We start from the raw sequence: 21,063 nt of genomic DNA on the forward strand, positions 1-21,063 counted from the left end.
CATCTGGATCCTTCATTGTCATCACATTCCTTTATGTTGCAATAAAGATCTCCGAGTTTGCTGACATCACCATTTTGTCCCCACGTGTCTTTTCAACTTGATTTGTTTGAGTTGGCCCAATTCCTGACGATGTTACAATCAGTTTAGATGCAGTGTATTGGCTTCAAGACAACAGAAGGGCTCATGTGAAATCATAATGTGTAATTGTGATCCAGATTAGAGTCAGGTCTTATTGTGTTACTGCTTCTCTGCATAAGCCCCATAATAAGACCGTCTCTGGCTTCGTCCAGCGGACACCATGATGAGCTCAGCGATGCCGCTCACGGTCTTGGCTGCAGCCATCCTCTCTGCTGCCGGAGCTACTGGAGCCGACGGCGGTCTGCGAGGCTGCGCTGGTGGCGGGAGAGAGAGCACGGAGGGTCGGACTCGTTGATGAGCTCAGCGATGCCCGAGTCGCGCGTTTTTTTTATTGGTTTGTCATGACAAACCAATTACATAATCCAACATATGTGTAAAGAAACAACATATTCCAGTTAACGGTATATTTCTTTAATGATTCATTACGGCGTAATCAATACTTCCATTTGTATAAATTGGGTTAAGCAGAGCATAGTATTCCTGCCTGGCTGAGGAGCCCGTCGCGGCTCATGCGCGCGCACGGCCAATCAGAGCAATGTGGAAGGACAAGTGGGCTGCCGAAAGTATTCACGCGTCCTGTATGTATCCCTAATGTGTTATTTTCTCACTTTTCAGGAAGCACGGATGGGGTGCTGCCATTTCATTTGGATATTGTTTTCTCCTGTTTTTGTTAGGTAAGGGTATAGGGAATGTAATTTCTTTTTACCATAGATTAGGTTGGTTTATGTTGGAGAATAGTGGTGTTTGTTTGTTGGGTTGGCCTTGGCTCACCCTTGAGTAACCTGTGCTTCCTTTTTATATCAATAAATATCATTTTGTTTACAAACCTGCATGCTCATCCTTTTCCATCCACCAATGTTTATGTTATAGCCCTTTACCCTTAGACCTCAGGGGTCGTAATGTTTTAAAGTGAACAAACGACAAAACAAGACTTGGATCAGTTTCTAGATGAAGGTTTATTGATGGTGGTCTTTGTAGTGTAGTGAGAAACATGCCACACATTAAGAATCTAAACCTTCTGAACTGCCTCCGAATGTGTTGATCACCTGTGTGGAAACAAACATAGAAATTATAGATAAACCTTTAATGTTGAGGCACAATTCTATAGAGGATATACAATTCAAATGTAAATGCCAGAAGACAAATATGAGAGTAATCATGCCATAATAAAATCGGAAATGAAAATAGGACATTGAGATAAAAAAGATAAAGAAAACAAATTGCCATTTGAACGTGGAAACTGAACACCTAAAATAAAATGTGAAAATATGAAATCCCCCAAAATAAATTAAAAACTATTTTCTCATATTACTACCTACAATTTGGTTTGAAAATTGAATGTTGGCCTGATGGTGGGGATGGATAAAAGGTTATGGGGTCACCAAAACCAATAGGGTTTTTTCATTTAGGTGTTTAGAAAATCTAAAACGATTTAAAGAAAGTCTCTTCAAGTTATCGTGTTCATACCCAGGATCTGCTGCAGTAGCGGATCCATAATCCCCCCTCATTCTAATAATATAAATTACACATGTTTTTTTTATTACAGTGTCTATATTCATGTGTGAAAAGTTGTTGGTTTACTTTAAGAAAATGCTGGGCTAGTTTCACTTACAGATTAGCACTGGTACAGCCTATTGATCCTGGTGATGTCGTTCTGGCTCATCCGAGTGGCCTTGCCGATCTCAACGTTCTGGTTGGGGATTGGCACCATGGTAGGCTGGTTGTTCTTAGAGAACGCATACCTGGAATCGCACAGAATACAACCGGCATTAATGGGGACAGGATACACTGATGTATCTGGTGTAGAAAAGCTATTAGGGATGTTGGGAATCAATGGTTCAACGGTTTTTGTGGGAGTCATGACAGAGGCTCTCCCTTAGTGTGTGTGTGGGGATGGCTGATTTAACCAATCAATTTGATGCACAACAGGTGCACAGCCACACCTGCTTCTGAGTCTAATTAGCTTGACGCATGGCAGGTGTGACTGCTTAAATCAAACCATCCCCACACCACAGTTTTGTTTCAAAGGAATTACGCCCAAGAAAAACTGTATGCCATGCTGCTTATACACAGAGTCTGTGTGTATACATATATATATATATATACATATATATACACACACACACACACACACACACACACATACATTTACATATATATACACACACAGTAGTACATACATACATGCATACATACATACATACACATACATACATACATACATACATACATACATACATACATACATACATACATACATACATACATACATACATACATACATACATACATACATACATACATACATACATACATACACACATACATACATACATACATACATACATACATACATACATACATACATTATGTATTTGGTGAATAAAGTGTTTCAGATTCAGATTTCTGATAGATGTAAAACTGGATGGACATAATAAAGAATTGCATAACCATTATTATTATTATTATTATTATTATTATTATTATTATTATTATTATTATTATTATTATTATTATTATTATTATTATTATTATTATTATTATTATTATATAACTGAGTTAATGTACAGAGAGGACATTGCTGTGAGGAGGAGGGTGTTATGACCTGTGGTATTGCATGACAGAGTTGTAGTCATAGGGGGTTCCCTGGTTTAAGGTGTTGACCTTGTCGAAGTTGTGCTCTTGGCCTGAAAGGGGAAATAATAGAAGAATATAGTAAATACTGTGCATGTGTGTGTGTGTGTGTGTGTGTGTGTGTGTGTGTGTGTGTGTGTGTGTGTGTGTGTGTGTGTGTGTGTGTGTGTGTGTGAGTGTAAAACAGATGGATTATTTACCACATGAAACATCTAAAGAAAAGTGGACAGATTCATGATTCATGTAACAAAAAAAGTATGTATAATATATAATAATTATATAATAAATATATATAGAAATTAAACATTCATATAATAATTTTTTATAAATGTTTACCGTGTCTCTCTGTCTACTTATCTGTCTATCTGTCTGCCTTTGTGTATCTGTTTATGTGAGTGTGTATGAATGTCTGTAGTATATATTATATATGTATAGAATATATGAATGTGAGCCTGTCTGTCTGTCTGTCTGTCTGTCTGTCTGTCTGTCTGTCTGTCTGTCTGTCTGTCTGTCTGTCTGTCTGTCTGTCTGTCTGTCTGTCTGTCTGTCTGTCTGTCTGTCTGTCTGTCTGTCTGTCTCCCTTTCTCTCTCTCTCTGTCTGTGTTCCGAGGGGAGAATGAAGAGGCACGAGCTGACCTTTCTCGACGTTCTGCAGCAGGACACGGATGTGCTGGTCCCTGTCAGAGCGAGTCTGCTCGTGGTTGAAGCCCAGAGCGTGGAGGAGCTCATGCTGGACGGTGTTGTGGTAGATACAACCCTGGCGGCTCAGGGACACGGTCTGGGCATCACCTGTGCGACCGACGTAGGAGTAGCACCTACCGCCGCACAGACAGACAGGAAAAGGTTATTACAGTATATTTAAATAAAAAATGCTGTATATTCTTTATCTCTATCAGGTAACAATGTGCTCAGCAGGTGTGGCACAATCAGGGTTTTATCATTCAGCAGTTAACCATCAACTTCCCAGTGGTAAGACTATTAGTATTAGTAAGTAATGGTCCTTACCCACGGAGGGACTGGATGCTCAGGTAGTCTCTCTGGTTGCTGCGCTTAAAAAAGCGAATGCAGGAGACGCTGGAAAAGGACTGGAGGCCCTGCTCGATGACGGCCAGCTCCCTGGAGGCTGGAAACACATAGAGAAGATAAACAAGGTAAATGGACTGCATTTAGAGCAGCTTTCATCCAAAGCAGGGACGTGCACAGGACTTTAGAGGGGCAGGTGCTCAAAGGCTGAAAAGGGCCCTATACCTGTGTGTCTTTTAACCGAGCGAGCGTAGCGTGCAAACCCGATTTTTAAGGGCCCTTTTCGGGCGGGGGGGCCCCCTTTTTATGTTTTTTGGGGGGTTTTTGTGATCAAATATTGAATATTGAACTATAATAATCAGTGCAGGAGCTCACTTATCCTTGAAAGACACTTTTATCACTGACTTAAAAGGCCATACATCTCCATAAATGTTCAGGGGGGAGGGAATAAGTGCTTACCCTACAGACCCCAAGAAGTGCTGTATATTCTGTATTGTTTAATATAAATGCCTTTTTTATTCCAATCCCGATTTGTATTTGAGATTCCCAAACCCCATCGGACTTGACTTCTTCGTGTCCCTCAATGAGTGTAATACCAGCATTCAACTGTATGCGCCACAGCGGTTTCTATCATCATCATCATCATCACCACCCACGCTATGCATAAAATATATAGGTCCGTGGAGAGGCACGCTGAGGAGGCCGTGCAAACTGCAATGGAATATGGAGCATCTCTCTCTCTTTACCTAATATTTTGATTCTATCCTGACATTTTTCAGTTGGAAGAGCAGTCTATATGCGTAACGGTAAAAATAAAAAAAAATTATTATTTTTTTCCATTTCTTTATTTCAAAAAGGGCACTTTTTTTATGAGGCTCAAAAAGGCAGGTGCTCAAGCACCCCTTGGGCTCTATGTGTGCACATGCCTGATCCAAAGTGCTTTACGACTTGTGCCTCACATTCACCCGTTCACTCACACATCGACGGCATCGACCATGCAAGGTGCCAACCTGCTCAGCAGTTAGGGGGTTAACACTTTGACATGGTGCCGGGAGGAGCCGGGATTGAACCAGCAACTCTCTGATTACCAGATGACCGCTCTACCCCCTGAGCCACTGTGAAGAGGAGATAAGACCTCCTGAACCTGGGACCAGAGCCGTCCCTAGACTTTTGGGGGCCCTAGGCAAAGAAACATTTGAGGGACCCTTCCATTTGACCTTAAATCAGGTCTCCTGCAGTGATCTATAGCGGCCAGGACGGTCCTTCCTGTGACCATACTGTCAAGGTCCAAGGTTTGTCTGTATGTACTGTAAGGTGTTGCCTTTTTCTGCACCAATATCACCAAGACTATCAAGACTGTTATGGCTGTATGCTTTAAAGGTGCATTCAGTAAGACTTTCGATAGTTTGGAATGAGGATTGAGACTTTAACCACATACAATTACATGGAATAAGCACATAATTTAACAGTAGAGTCTACTCTGTCCTTGTTGTTATTATTTATCATGTATTTTAATGATAGAAATTCTATTACACATTTTCAGAGAGGTTTTAATGTCAGTTCTCTGCTCATTTTGTGCCTGTCTATAATTATGCCAACTTTATGCTCATTTTATGCCTATATTTTGTGTTTACATCACTGCTGTGAAGCACTTTGGGCTGCAATTCTTGTATGAAAGGTGCTATACAAATAAAGTTTATTATTTTTATTATTATTATTATTTTCTGCGTATTCCTTCTCACAGCAACAAGTAACTTCATGATCACGTAGTCCACTATGTGAATGCAGGAACGTAAGATTTTACAGTCAGTTGCACCAAATAGAAATGCTAATAAAGACACTCACAGTAATGGTTAGCGATGACGTAGGGCACGTATACTTTGCCGTCAGAAGCCTTTCCCCACATGCAGCCACGGGAGGTGCAGGGGTCAGCGTTCCTCTCCTTCTCGTTGAGATAAGCGATGTCATCCACGATGTAGGGCTCATCCTCGGTACGCACTGGTGACAGGATGAGAATGAATGATCATTACATTTATATAGCGAGAAGGTCAATATCAAATAACATCAGCTGTTGTCTCAAATGCATCGGAAAATGTGTGCACTGTTTCCCCACATATTAAACAATACAAAATAATTTCTTACCAACATCCTTGTTGGCCTTCAACAGCAGCTCAGAGACACCTTGCTCCTCCTGTATGATCTATAGTGAGGGAATCCGATGATTTATTAGTGAGGAATTATGATGATAATAATAACACCTCTTCATTCATGCTTGGCAAAGTCTGGTGTGACAAAGTACTGCACATAGTGGAGTTGATATGAGTTGGTATGAGTCAAGCAGTGAGGAAATGACATAGAGTCGTAGACTATCCTCCATTCAGACAATGTGTGATGAAATTAGTTTGTACACAGTGTTGTTCAGGTGTCATGCAGCAAAATGGAGGCAGGATAAGAAACAATGAAAGGTTAGTTATGCTAAAAACTAAAGATATAAATGCACATAGAATATTCACTACATAAACAAACCCACACAGGTAAGTAGGTAGGCGTGGGAGGTTGGCTATACCGGATTTGAAGGTATACCTTCGTGGATCAATATAGCATGGATTTTTACATTACATCATCCACAATATTAATATATAAAATAAAGACAATTTTAAAGAAAATACATTACTAATATTCTTTGTTCCTTGCAGCAGTATTGAAAAAGTAAAAAAAAAACAGAACATTTTGAATGAAATAACACCATGACTATTATTATTATACTATATATCACATTGTAATTTATATTCGAAAACTAAAATAACACATCAAATACGGTCAAAACTAAGAAAAATATCAGAGGATATTTTGGAAATATCACTTTTCTCACCTCTTCGTTTGCCCAAGCAGAGACAACAACCAGGGCCAGTAGACCCAAGATGAACTTCAAGCCAGCCATGTTAACAACGTACAGGTTTACAGTGTAGAAGACTGTGTGCTGTACCACAAGCTGGAGCCTCTTTTATGGTCCAATCTGTTCCCTAATATGGTTATGGTTACATCACTGATAACAGAGGTGCCTTGGCTAATCGCTGTGGCCTTGTGAATCTCACCGCTGGAGTCAGGGATGGGCACAGCGGTGGACTTGTTGTCCTTGGAGAAAGCCCACCTGAAGCCACAGAAATACATTGAAAGGAGGCAAAGACTGAGTGAAAGTACTGGAAGCAGGAAATGTTTGACTATAAATGATGATGAGGGGAACATTTTAAATAAAAAATTATAGGAGAGAGTGAGTGAAATAGATGTTTATCGTCAGTGTGTCATTGTAGAAGCCATTCTGGAAGGTTTGCCCTTCAGACATCAGGTCTGAGACTTGAATAGTAACTGATGGTTAATTAACGGTTTGTTATATTCCCTAGAATGAAGAAAGATAGAGCCATGACATAATTGTTGATCATTAATAGTATAAATATACAAACATTTACAAATGGTTTAAATAGTTTAAAATGTATAACGTATGACGTCACGCCATACATATATGTATACTGCACATGTACTGTATACTTACTTACTCATAGTATTTAGATTCTATTGTCTATTATTGTAACCATATTTATTGTAATGCTTCTTTTTTCTTTATCTATTTTTTGTTCTCACTTTTTTCTGTATTTTTCTCCCATCCCTATTTAGTCGTCATGCCAATTCCCTTGGCATAACTTCCTGGTTCCCACATTGCCCCACTGTCGGCCTAGGGAGGGAGAGACTACCACATGCCTCCTCCGATACATGTGGAGTCGCCAGCCGCTTCTTTTCACCTGACAGCGAGGACTCTCACCGGGGGAATGTAACGCGTGCGGAGGTTCACGCTATTTCCCCCCGGTCCCCTCCCTGCTAAACAGGCGCCCCGAGCGACCGCAGTAGGAAGTTTACAACGACCAGGACACATACCCCGCCGGCTTCCCACCCGCTAACACTGCCAATTGTGTTAGTAGGGACGACTGACCAAGCCGGAGGTACCGCTGACAGCTGGATTCGATCCCAGCGTCTCTGCGGTGGTAGGCGAGTGCATTCTCCACTGCGCTACCCAGCCGCTCCTTTTATTGTAATGCTTGATATAACTGATAGGGCATACAGACCCTCATCTGCACCTTGATTACACTGCTTACTTGCTCATATGTGTACATTACATTCATACTTAATTATATTGTTTAATTTTACTTTCTACTGTACTGTACCTCCCCTTCCCCCCTCTCCCATGCTATGATGCCTGAATTTCCCCAAGGGGATCAATAAAGGAATACCTTATAATGCTGGCGTGTTCCTTTAAAGGCAAAATATGAAAAGGCAAGCAAAAAGGCAAATCCTCAATTCAAAGTATACTAGAACCACTATACATCCATACCTCAATTTAGCATTTTAGCATTTTAAAAAAGTTTACATTTTGTACCTCATTGTTTGCATTTTGTACTTTTTTTTATTTTTGATCCACTTTTTCTCCTTATTTTTCTATTTTTCTCCCATCCCAATTTTGTGATTCCAATTCTACCCTCCCCTGTCTTGAACGTTGCTAGACTATGCCTCCCACTGGTCGGCTGTAGTGAGGATAGAAGCCTTGCATCACGTGTCCCCTCCGGTACACGAGGAGGCAGCCTGTCGCATCTTTTCACCTGTACAGCTCGAACTCTCAGTGTCGAGGAGTAACACGTGGGAGGCTCACGCTGCCCCCGATACTTCCTGTTTCTGCTGTACAGGCGTCACCCAACCGACCTGTAAGAGTCGCTGTCCACAATGTCCAATCCCCACCCACCGGCTTTCCCACCCTCTAACACTTGCCAATTGTGTTAGTATGACAACCTGGCCGGTAGCAACGCCGAGAGCTGGCCTCGATACCAGCATCTCCTGCGTTAGTGGCGAGTGCCTTGCCCACTGCGCCACTCAGCCGCCCTTTCATTTTGTACTTTAGGTTGTACTTTAGTTTGTATATTGTATATTGTATATTTTGTATAGTGTTTGGACTTTTAACTTTTTTACTGTATGAAGCAGTTTCTCAGGGGGCTCATACAGAACCAAGTATTTCACTGTAATGACGGCTGGGTGGCGCAGTGGACATTGCGCTCGTCACCAACGCAAGAGACACCGGGTTCGACTCCGGCTGTCTGCGTTGCCTCCGGCTTGGGCCAGCCGTCATACTAACTCATTGGCAGAGTTAGCGGGTGGAAGTCGATGGGTGGTAATCTGGACGTTGTGGACAGCGACTCCTACAGGTCGGTTGGGGACGCCTGCACAGCAGAGACAGGAAATGGCGGGGGTAGTGTGAGCCTCCCACACGTTACACCTCGCCAATGAGAGTCCGCGCTGGCAGGTGAAAAGATGTGACAGGCTGCCTCCTCGTGTATCGGAGGGGACACGTGATGCAAGGCTTCTATCCTCCCTACAACCGGCCAGTGGGGGGCATATGTGAGCAATGTTCAAGACAGGGGAGAGGAGAATTGGCACAGTGGAATTGGGATGGGAGAACATTTTTAGTATTTCACTGTAATGTAGGCCTACAAATACTTTATATGTGACAAATAAAACAAAACTTGAAACTTGAAATTAGCTGGTTGACATATTGCTGGTCTGCATTGAGGTGCACTCTTGGGCTTCTAGCCCTGTTTCTCAGTTATTCATTTCCTATCCTTATTTATGTACAGTATTGGCAAGAAAACTCACTGTAAATTGGTGTCTTTGTTTCCCTCTCTTTACAGGTGAACTCCTGTAAGTTCAAAGTTATAGATTTTGATCAATCATGCAAATTGTATATAGTTTCAGGTGAAATCCTGCCATAGCTCATAATTAATTACAAACCGTTTTAATGCTATTAGTTTTAACTATTTATTTGTAAGATAAGATAATATATTCCTTTATTGATCCCCTTGGGAAAATTCAGGCATCATAGCAGCATGGGGAGGGGGGGGGGGGGTGTACAGGTATACATGGTAATAGTAGAAGACATAATACAGGTAATACAATTATAGTACAGTAGAAAAGTAATGAAAAAAATTAAGTAATTTCCACTTATCTATTTCATATAGATTTCTATATGCGTATTTCTCATTCATGCAACATAACACAATAATAATAATAATAATAATAATAATAATAATAATGACAGTGAAGTAAGGTCACCTGAATAACCCCCCCCCCCCCCCCCCCCATTACGTCAGGGTCACGTCAGATGTGGCACAGCGCCTGAGCTGATAAGAATATTTCACGTGTGAAATGATGCAGATGAGGGTCTGTATGTAGTGCAAACTTTTTATAAGAAATAGATACAAATATGGTGTAGTGTTAAAAAGTGTTTAACGTGTCTCCTGCAGGTTTACAAAGAAACAAGCATTATAAATGTTTAATGTTTAACCCTTGACATTTAAATTGTGTTTTTTTTTACCAGGTATAGTTGTGGTGTTATAGTGGTATATAGTGGTTCTAGTACTTTTAATTGAGGATTTGCCTTTTTGCTTGCCTTTTCATATTTTGCCTTTAAAGGAACACGCAAGCATTATAAAATATTCCTTTATTGATCCCCTTGGGGAAATTCAGGCATCATAGCTGCATGGGGAGGGGAGGTACAGGTATGGGCATGGTAATAGTAGAAGAAATAATACAGGCAATGATATGATATTTTCATTTATAATGGGCAATAAAATTATAGTACAGTATAAAGTAAAAAATAGGCAGTGTAAACAATATAATTAACTATGAATGTACACATAAGAGCAAGTAGGCAGTGTAATCAAGGTGCAGATGAGAGTCTGTATGCCCTATCAGTTATATTATATTGAAGTACTTTGAACTGCAACCTCTGTATGAAAAGTGCTATACAAATAAAGTTATTATTATTATTATTATTATTATTATTATTATTATTATTATTATTATTATTATTATTATTATTATTATTATTATTATTATTATTATTATTATTATTATTATTATTATTATTATTATTATTATTATTATTATTATTATTATTATTATTATTATTATTATTATTATTATTATTATTATTATTATTATTATTATTATTATTATTATTATTATTATTATTATTATTATTATTATTATTATTATTATTATTATTATTATTATTATTATTATTATTATTATTATTATTATTATTGGGTAGGGGACACACACACATTTTACACTGTACATTGGAATACTGACAAAGCCTTACTTGGTCATTTACTGTACAACTAGGTTAGGACATTTGTAGGGGCCAGTTTCGAATTGCAGTCTCACGTAGGTGTTTTTTGAGAGTGTTTTTGAAAGTGGGTAGTGATTCACATTCCTTTACAGCTTTAGGTAGGGCGTTCCCTTGTTTGAGCCGAATCTGGGTTTTACATGATTTGTGGAGCTCCCTCTGGTGTTGTGATCGTGGTATTCACTGACCTTTGGGAAGTATTTTGACATGTACATGGGTACCTTGGTCGCGTAGTGTATCTTGTAGACCAGGCCCATTGCAAGTTGCTGTACTCTGTCGTCTACTCTAAGCCATCTTAGGTTGTCAAAGTGGGCAGGGGTGAGGTGGGTTCTAGGAGTCAGGTCAAGCAGTAGTCTGACTAGCTTGTTTTGAGATGTTTGTAATTAGTTTTTTAGTGCCTTTGAGGTGCTTTGGTACCATGAGGTGCAAGCATAGTCGTAGTACCCTTGAATGAGTGCTCCTGCTAGAGTCTTCAGGGTATTCTTGTTTACCAGAGAGGAGATCCGGTACAAGAATCGCGTTCGTTGGTTGACTTTTTTTATTACATTGGATGCCATTTTGTCACAGGAAAGATTAGCCTCTAGGATGGAACCCAGGTAGGTAATTTCATCTTTCCTTGTGATAATATTGTCACCCACTGTAACCGAGAAGCCGTCGGTCTTGCTGAGTTTGTTATTTGAACCGAAGAGAATGGACTCTGTTTTGCCCATGTGTAATGATAGTTTGTTGTCGGCGAGCCATATGCAGATTTTGCCTAGTTCCGAGCTGAGGGCTTTTTCAACCTGTAACTTGTTCTTGTCAGAGACCAGCAGGGCTGAGTCTTCCGCAAACAGGAACAAGTTGCAGTCACAAGCTGACGAGATGTCATTTGCATAAATTAGGCCACAGGACAAGTAATGGACCCTCTTGTCGCTGTTGATATTATTTAATTCTCTCCCTTAAGTACCCTCAGTTGACGCCTGGCGTCTCTTTTGTTTGTAACTTTATCTTGCTCTAGTGATTCTGATAATAAAAAGAACACGCATTTTGAGAAGAGCAACCACATCTCCGTCTCCTTATTACCTTCTACTATTGGAACTCAACTCCTACCTTGAATCGTAACATGTTATATGTTTTAAACTATTTAAACCATTTGTAAATGTTTGTATATTTATACTATTTGTATAGCCTGACATCGATTTACACTTTTGCTCCAACTTAAATTATTTGTGTGATCAGAGAATGATCAACAATTATGTCATGGCTCTATCTTTCTTCATTCTAGGGAATATAAAAAAATGTTAATTAACCATCAGATGCTATTCAAGTCTCAGACCTGATGTCTGAAGGGAAATCCTTCCAGAATGGCTTCTACAATGACACACTGACGATAAAAAAACTATTTCACTCACTCTCTCCTTGTAATTTAACATTTAAAATGTTCCTCTCATCATCATTTATAGTCAAACATTTCCTGCTTCCAGTACTTTCACTCAGTCTTTGCCTCCTTTCAATGTATTTCTGTGGCTTCAGGTGGGCTTTCTCCAAGGACAACAAGTCCACCGCTGTGCCCATCCCTGACTCCAGCGGTGAGATTCACAAGGCCACAGCGATTAGCCAAGGCACCTCTGTTATCAGTGATGTAACCATAACCATATTAGGGAACAGATTGGACCATAAAAGAGGCTCCAGCTTGTGGTACAGCACACAGTCTTCTACACTGTAAACCTGTACGTTGTTAACATGGCTGGCTTGAAGTTCATCTTGAAGTTCATCTTGGGTCTACTGGCCCTGGTTGTTGTCTCTGCTTGGGCAAACGAAGAGGTGAGAAACATGATATTTCCAAAATATCCTCTGATATTTTTCGTAGTTTTGACCGTATTTGATGTGTTATTTTAGTTTTCGAATATAAATTACAATGTGATATATAGTATAATAATAATAGTCATGGTGTTATTTCATTCAAAATGTTCTGTTTTTTTTTTTACTTTTTCAATACTGCTGCAAGGAACAAAGAATATTAGTAATGTATTTTTTTTTAAATTGTCTTCATTTTATATATATTGTGGATGATGTAATGTAAAAATCCATGCTATATTGATCCACGAAGGTACGCCTTCAAATCTGGCATAGCCAACCTCCCACGCCTACCTACTTACCTCTGTGGGTTTGTTTATATAGTGAATATTCTATGTGCATTTATGTCTTTAGTTTTTAGCATAACTAACCTTTCATTGTTTCATTTATCCTGCCTCCATTTTGCTGCATGACACCTGAACAACACTGTGTACAAACTAATTTCATCACACATTGTCTGAATGGAGGATAGTCTACGACTCTATGTCATTTCCTCACTGCTTGACTCATACCAACTCATATCAACTCCACTATGTGCAGTACTTTGTCACACCAGACTTTGCCAAGCATGAATGAAGAGGTGTTATTATTATCATCATAATTCCTCACTAATAAATCATCGGATTCCCTCACTATAGATCATACAGGAGGAGCAAGGTGTCTCTGAGCTGCTGTTGAAGGCCAACAAGGATGTTGGTAAGAAATTATTTTGTATTGTTTAATATGTGGGGAAACAGTGCACACATTTTCCGATGCATTTGAGACAACAGCTGATGTTATTTGATATTGACCTTCTCGCTATATAAATGTAATGATCATTCATTCTCATCCTGTCACCAGTGCGTACCGAGGATGAGCCCTACATCGTGGATGACATCGCTTATCTCAACGAGAAGGAGAGGAACGCTGACCCCTGCACCTCCCGTGGCTGCATGTGGGGAAAGGCTTCTGACGGCAAAGTATACGTGCCCTACGTCATCGCTAACCATTACTGTGAGTGTCTTTATTAGCATTTCTATTTGGTGCAACTGACTGTAAAATCTTACGTTCCTGCATTCACATAGTGGACTACGTGATCATCAAGTTACTTGATGCTGTGAGAAGGAATACGCAGACACTAATGACAATAATAATAATAATAATAATAATAATAATAATAATAATAATAATAATAATAATAATAATAATAATAATAATAATAATAATAATAATAATAATAATAATAATAATAATAATAATAATAATAATAATAATAATAATAATAATAATAATAATAAACTTTATTTGTATAGCACCTTTCATACAAGAATTGCAGCCCAAAGTGCTTCACAGCAGTGATGTAGACACAAAATATAGGCAACAAATGAGCATAAAGTTGGCATAATTATAGACAGGCACAAAATGAGCAGAGAACTGACATTAAAACCTCTCTGAAAATGTGTAATAGAATTCTATCATTAAAATATATGATAAATAATAACAACAAGGACAGAGTAGACTCTACTGTTAAATTATGTGCTTATTCCATGTAATTGTATGTGGTTAAAGTCTCAATCCACATTCCAAACTATCGAAAGTCTTACTGAATGCACCTTTAAAGCATACAGCCATAACAGTGTACAATCTATTTTATAGGCTTATAAGATGATATCTATCCCAATGAAACAAATGAGAGACAGCCCCACATATCACAGTTGCATTTTAGTTGATATATTGATATAATATGTTAGTAACTGTGGTAGATTTCCACCAAACTGTATTATTGTACTGCACACCATGGATCGCAGAATGGCGAAAATAGGACAGGTAATTTACACCCACTCCTCTTCCCTTTTCCCCCTCTCCTCACACTACAAGATTAGAAAATGCAGACAAAGCAACTAGGCAGTAAGCTAATTCAACCAGAAGACAGTCGCTGTTTTATCTCTTAAGAAGGTGATAAAATCAGCGACTGTGTGGTTTCACAGTTTTAAGATCAAACAACATCTAAAGGGGACATCTGGGCCCCGTTCCATGTACCGGGATAACCGAGTTAGCCGGATAACTTTAGCTGGATAACTGGGTTAGCCTGACTTTCCGATTTCATGTACCTGGATTTCCCAAATCACCATGACAACATATCCAAAAGTTTGAGCCTGCTCGAAAGCAGAGTTCAAGTTCAAGTTAGCCTGAACTATCGCCACGCCCCCGCAAAGAAGTGACAGCCCGTTTCCTGAAACTATTCCCACAGTCTACGATCTGCATTATACCATTCTGAATTACGTTTTTGTGCTCCATTCTTCCAGAGGGGGCTTTTGAAATGTAAAATAGACCCAAAATGCTGATATTAAATTCACTTTGTCCTAAATAATGCACGTTATATATACCGTGGCGACGGTGGCGCTCGCTCGTGCGATGTACACATGATGTGGTTATTTTAATTGTAACTGGGATTAAGATGTCTGATGAGATGCGCTGTTTGACGGATTTGAGAAATTGAATGAGCCGTTGACGTCACATTAATGAATGAGGATAAAGAGATAAACTTCATTCAAAACAACGGATATTCTAAACACGGGTCTCTCGTTCATTAATGTATAAACAATGAATTTATCCCATCTGGCCCAGTGGCCCAGCGGTAGTGCTCATGCCTGCCAATTCAGCGACCGGGGTTCAAATCCCCGTGTTTCCAATATGATTTTTTTGAATATAATATTAATGATTATACGCCAAAGTAGCCTGGTTTTAAGTTAAAATATTATAAATCTACATGCATTGAGGATGTCATTCTTTATATAGCTCTCAACGTGCACCAAATTGAATTATTCCTATATTGCAAAAAGAAGGAAAAGACTAGGGCCTTGAACCCCGGTCGTCCGTGTGAAAGTCAAAAGAAGAACCCGTTACACCACAGAGAAGATAAGTAAAAGATTGACTATACATCAATCAATGGGTAAGAGAGCCGTATCGTAATTCTGTATAACAGTTAACTAATAATTTTCGCTAGCAAGATCTCATTTGATTATTCAATCCAGCAGGCAAGTTTAAAGAAATATAATCTGATTGATTGAGGTAATGAGGGACTTAGAATTAGCCTATAGATAACGCATTTAACTTGTCGGCGAGGCGATTGAGCCTATTGCAATCTGTCAATAAAGTCTTAAATCAATTAATCAATCAATGCCGTTGAGAATCAGGGTCTCTGCCATCGATACGTGCTGTCTAGCCTGACTTGAGCCTGACTCTCAAGTCTGGCTTGAGTTAACGAGACTGAATCCTCCTTTGTGAAACAGGAAAATCCCGGCTTTGAACATCGGGTTAACTGAAGCTGGATAATGGACATGTTGATCGACTTAGTTGAACCACGTACATGAAACAGGGCCCTGGTCTGTGAGGTTGAATATACAAACGGCCTTAGGAGCCAGACACAAGCTCACAGGAAGCCTTTTGTGGAAGCACAGAGAATAAACACCAGGTGTGGTGCCTGCTATCTCGTTAAACAAAAGGCAGCAGAAATAGAGTAAGATCAAGTTCAAGTTCAAGTTCTTTAATAGTTGTCATACAGAAGTACAGAATACTTTCATACAAAATGCTTCTTACTGTTACGCTCCAGAGACTGTGCTAGACAAGATAGTATCAAATAACATAATAACATAATATAGCATGAATTTAGAAGAAGAAAATGAGGTCAAAGAGTTCCCCTTTTGGCCTTCGGCCCCCCCCCTCTTTTGCCCAGTAAGGGTATCTTGAAACTGTTGGAAGAACGCCCACTACTAAATTCACTGTAGTAGATTAGCCTATGGACAGCCAGAGATATTGTTTCTCCAATCAGGGAGCTCGGTATGAGTTTGGAAAAACGCCCGCTTTCTGTAGAATTAGAGGCGGAGCCTAAATTGGATCAAAAACTCCGTGCTCGGAGGGACAGAAAAACATACACAATCCCACGAACGAGACAAGGACACAGCTCATTCTACACACACCCTTTTTCTCCACTAGAACCCAGCGAGGAGAAGAGACCGACGCAGCAGATCGAAGCTGAGACGCGAGAATGTTTATAGACAAGCTTTTTTTTTGAGAATTTAGTCTGAATTCTACGATCCTCCGGCATATTGGATGCATCTCGTAGGTTCATTGCACATATTTCTTTTGTAACATCTGATTGAAATCCATTTTCATTAAAAACGGGTTCTTTTCAAACTGCTCAGATCTCGCTTCATTTCAAACGGCCGCGCCGTATTTTCTCTCTGGGTAAGCAGTAACCAGGTTAAAACAGTGGTTATCTGCATTTGGCAAGAGTGGCAATTCCAAGAGCTTGTAAAAAGGTTTAAATCACAACGCAGAGTAGTAGGGAAATTAAGCTAGGAATCCACTTCATAACCATATCCACGTATTAGAAGTCCTTGTCTCTGGTTCTCGATTCATAATTTTCTTACTTAAAGATGACGTTTCAGTATCATGAACACTTTATACACATAAACAACTTGTCTTGGTGATATTGGTGCAGAAAAAGGCAACACCTTACAGTACATACAGACACACCTTGGACCTTGACAGTATGGTCACAGGAAGGACCGTCCTGGCCGCTATAGATCACTGCAGGAGACCTGATTTAAGGTCAAATGGAAGAGTCCCTCAAATGTTTCTTTGCCTAGGGCCCCCAAAAGTCTAGGGACGGCTCTGGTCCCAGGTTCAGGAGGTCTTATCTCCTCTTCACAGGGGCTCAGGGGGTAGAGCGGTCATCTGGTAATCAGAGAGTTGCTGGTTCAATCCCGGCTCCTCCCGGCACCATGTCAAAGTGTTAACCCCCTAACTGCTGAGCAGGTTGGCACCTTGCATGGTCGATGCCGTCGATGTGTGAGTGAACGGGTGAATGTGAGGCACAAGTCGTAAAGCACTTTGGATCAGGCATGTGCACACATAGAGCCCAAGGGGTGCTTGAGCACCTGCCTTTTTGAGCCTCATAAAAAAAGTGCCCTTTTTGAAATAAAAAAACGGAAACAAATAATTTTATTTTTTTATTTTTACCGTTACGCATATAGACTGCCCTTCCAACTGAAAAATGTCAGGATAGAATCAAAATATTAGGTAAAGAGAGAGAGATGCCCCATATTCCATTGCAGTTTGCACGGCCTCCTCAGCGTGCCTCTCCACGGACCTATATATTTTATGCATAGCGTGGGTGGTGATGATGATGATGATGATGATAGAAACCGCTGTGGCGCATACAGTTGAATGCTGGTATTACACTCATTGAGGGACATGAAGAAGTCAAGTCCGATGGGATTTGGGAATCTCAAATACAAATCGGGATTGGAATAAAAAAGGCATTTATATTAAACAATACAGAATATACAGCACTTCTTGGGGTCTGTAGGGTAAGCACTTATTCCTTCCCCCCTGAACATTTATGGAGATGTATGGCCTTTTAAGTCAGTGATAAAAGTGTCTTTCAAGGATAAGTGAGCTCCTGCACTGATTATTATAGTTCAATATTCAATATTTGATCACCAAAACCCCCCAAAAAGCATAAAAAGGGCCCCCCCGCCCGAAAAGGGCCCTTAAAAATCGGGTTTGCGCGCTACGCTTGCTTGGTTAAAAGACACACAGGTATAGTGCCCTTTTCAGTCTTTGAGCACCTGCCCCTCTAAAGTCCTGTGCACGTCCCTGCTTTGGATGAAAGCTGCTCTATAAATGCAGTCCATTTACCTTGTTTATCTTCTCTATGTGTTTCCAGCCTCCAGGGAGCTGGCCGTCATCGAGCAGGGCATCCAGTCCTTTTCCAGCGTCACCTGCATTCGCTTTTTCAAGCGCAGCAACCAGAGAGACTACCTGAGCATCCAGTCCCTCAGTGGGTAAGGACCATTACTTACTAATACTAATAGTCTTACCACTGGGAAGTTGATGGTTAACTGCTGAATGATAAAACCCTGATTGTGCCACACCTGCTGAGCACATTGTTACCTGATAGAGATAAAGAATATACAGCATTTTTTTATTTAAATATACTGTAATAACCTTTTCCTGTCTGTCTGTGCGGCGGTAGGTGCTACTCCTACGTCGGTCGCAGAGGTGATGCCCAGACCGTGTCCCTGAGCCGCCAGGGTTGTATCTACCACAACACCGTCCAGCATGAGCTCCTCCACGCTCTGGGCTTCAACCACGAGCAGACTCGCTCTGACAGGGACCAGCACATCCGTGTCCTGCTGCAGAACGTCGAGAAAGGTCAGCTCGTGCCTCTTCATTCTCCCCTCGGAACACAGACAGAGAGAGAGAGAAAGGGAGACAGACAGACAGACAGACAGACAGACAGACAGACAGACAGACAGACAGACAGACAGACAGACAGACAGACAGACAGACAGGCTCACATTCATATATTCTATACATATATAATATATACTACAGACATTCATACACACTCACATAAACAGATACACAAAGGCAGACAGATAGACAGATAAGTAGACAGAGAGACACGGTAAACATTTATTAAAAATTATTATATGAATGTTTAATTTCAATATATATTTATTATATAATTATTATATATTATACATACTTTTTTTTGTTACATGAATCATGAATCTGTCCACTTTTCTTCAGATGTTTCATGTGGTAAATAATCCATCTGTTTTACACTCACACACGCACGCACACGCACGCACACACACACACACACATGCACAGTATTTACTATATTCTTCTATTATTTCCCCTTTCAGGTCAAGAGCACAACTTCGACAAGGTCAACACCTTGAACCAGGGAACCCCCTATGACTACAACTCTGTCATGCAATACCACAGGTCATAACACCCTCCTCCTCACAGCAATGTCCTCTCTGTACATTAACTCAGTTATATAATAATAATAATAATAATAATAATAATAATAATAATAATAATAATAATAATAATAATAATAATAATAATAATAATAATAATAATAATAATAATAATAATAATAATAATAATAATAATGATAATGGTTATGCAATTCTTTATTATGTCCATCCATCTATCAGAAATCTGAATCTGAAACACTTTATTCACCAAATACATAATGTATGTATGTATGTATGTATGTATGTATGTATGTATGTATGTATGTATGTATGTATGTATGTATGTATGTATGTATGTATGTATGTATGTATGTATGTATGTATGTATGTATGTACTACTGTGTGTGTATATATATATATATATATATTATATATATACACACAGACTGTGTATAAGCAGCATGGCATACAGTTTTTCTTGGGCGTAATTCCTTTGAAACAAAACTGTGGTGTGGGGATGGTTTGATTTAAGCAGTCACACCTGCCATGCGTCAAGCTAATTAGACTCAGAAGCAGGTGTGGCTGTGCACCTGTTGTGCATCAAATTGATTGGTTAAATCAGCCATCCCCACACACACACTAAGGGAGAGCCTCTGTCATGACTCCCACAAAAACCGTTGAACAGTTGATTCCCAACATCCCTAATAGCTTTTCTACACCAGATACATCAGTGTATCCTGTCCCCATTAATGCCGGTTGTATTCTGTGCGATTCCAGGTATGCGTTCTCTAAGAACAACCAGCCTACCATGGTGCCAATCCCCAACCAGAACGTTGAGATCGGCAAGGCCACTCGGATGAGCCAGAACGACATCACCAGGATCAATAGGCTGTACCAGTGCTAATCTGTAAGTGAAACTAGCCGAGCATTTTCTTAAAGTAAACAACTTTTCACACATGAATATAGACACTGTAATAAAAAAAACATGTGTAATTTATATTATTAGAATGAGGGGGGATTATGGATCCGCTACTGCAGCAGATCCATTGGTATGAACACGAAAAGATTTTCTTTAAATCTTTTTAGATTTTCTGAGCACATTCACAACCCCTAAATGAAAAACCCTATTGGTTTTGGTGACCCCATAAAAACATTTCTATCAGGGGAGCTCCCGTAGCTCACCGCGTATCTCTGCGCTATTTCGGCGTCGGGGACAACCGTGCTCGTCACGGATCTGGGGTACACGAGTTCGACTCCCGGACTCGCCGGATTTTCTCAGAGTGTCTTCCCCTGATCTATATCCCATTCAACCTGTTTCTGTCGGTCATGCTTGACCAGAAAAAGCGATAAACGCTAAAAAATGAAGTTAAAAAAAAAAAAAAAAAAACATTTATATCGCCACCATCAGGCCAACATTACATTTTCAAACCAAATTGGGTCGAA

At 39.8% G+C, this 21,063-nt stretch overlaps 2 protein-coding genes across 2 annotated transcripts; one reads left to right on the forward strand and one right to left on the reverse strand.

The window, feature by feature from the left end:
* Window positions 1-1,753: 1,753 nt before the first annotated feature.
* Window positions 1,754-6,736, reverse strand: LOC311233889 (low choriolytic enzyme-like; the record flags this gene model as incomplete). The annotated part of the gene is made up of 7 exons (XM_084320960.1): window positions 1,754-1,880; window positions 2,744-2,817; window positions 3,401-3,587; window positions 3,778-3,895; window positions 5,641-5,793; window positions 5,938-5,986; window positions 6,677-6,736. The coding sequence occupies 7 exons, from the start codon at window positions 6,734-6,736 to the stop codon at window positions 1,754-1,756; spliced, it is 768 nt and encodes a 255-aa protein (XP_084177086.1).
* Window positions 6,737-12,745: 6,009 nt separating this feature from the next.
* On the forward strand, window positions 12,746-20,524 carry LOC311233638 (high choriolytic enzyme 1-like; the record flags this gene model as incomplete). Its single annotated transcript, XM_084320604.1, has 7 exons — window positions 12,746-12,826; window positions 13,498-13,555; window positions 13,700-13,852; window positions 18,573-18,690; window positions 18,882-19,060; window positions 19,561-19,642; window positions 20,398-20,524. 7 exons carry the CDS (start codon window positions 12,746-12,748, stop codon window positions 20,522-20,524), a joined length of 798 nt encoding a protein of 265 aa, XP_084176730.1.
* Between the last annotated feature and the right edge of the window lie 539 nt (window positions 20,525-21,063).

The sequence above is a fragment of the Notolepis coatsorum genome (assembly GCF_963971535.1).
Source record: "Notolepis coatsorum genome assembly, chromosome: 8".
NCBI lineage: Eukaryota > Metazoa > Chordata > Actinopteri > Aulopiformes > Paralepididae > Notolepis > Notolepis coatsorum.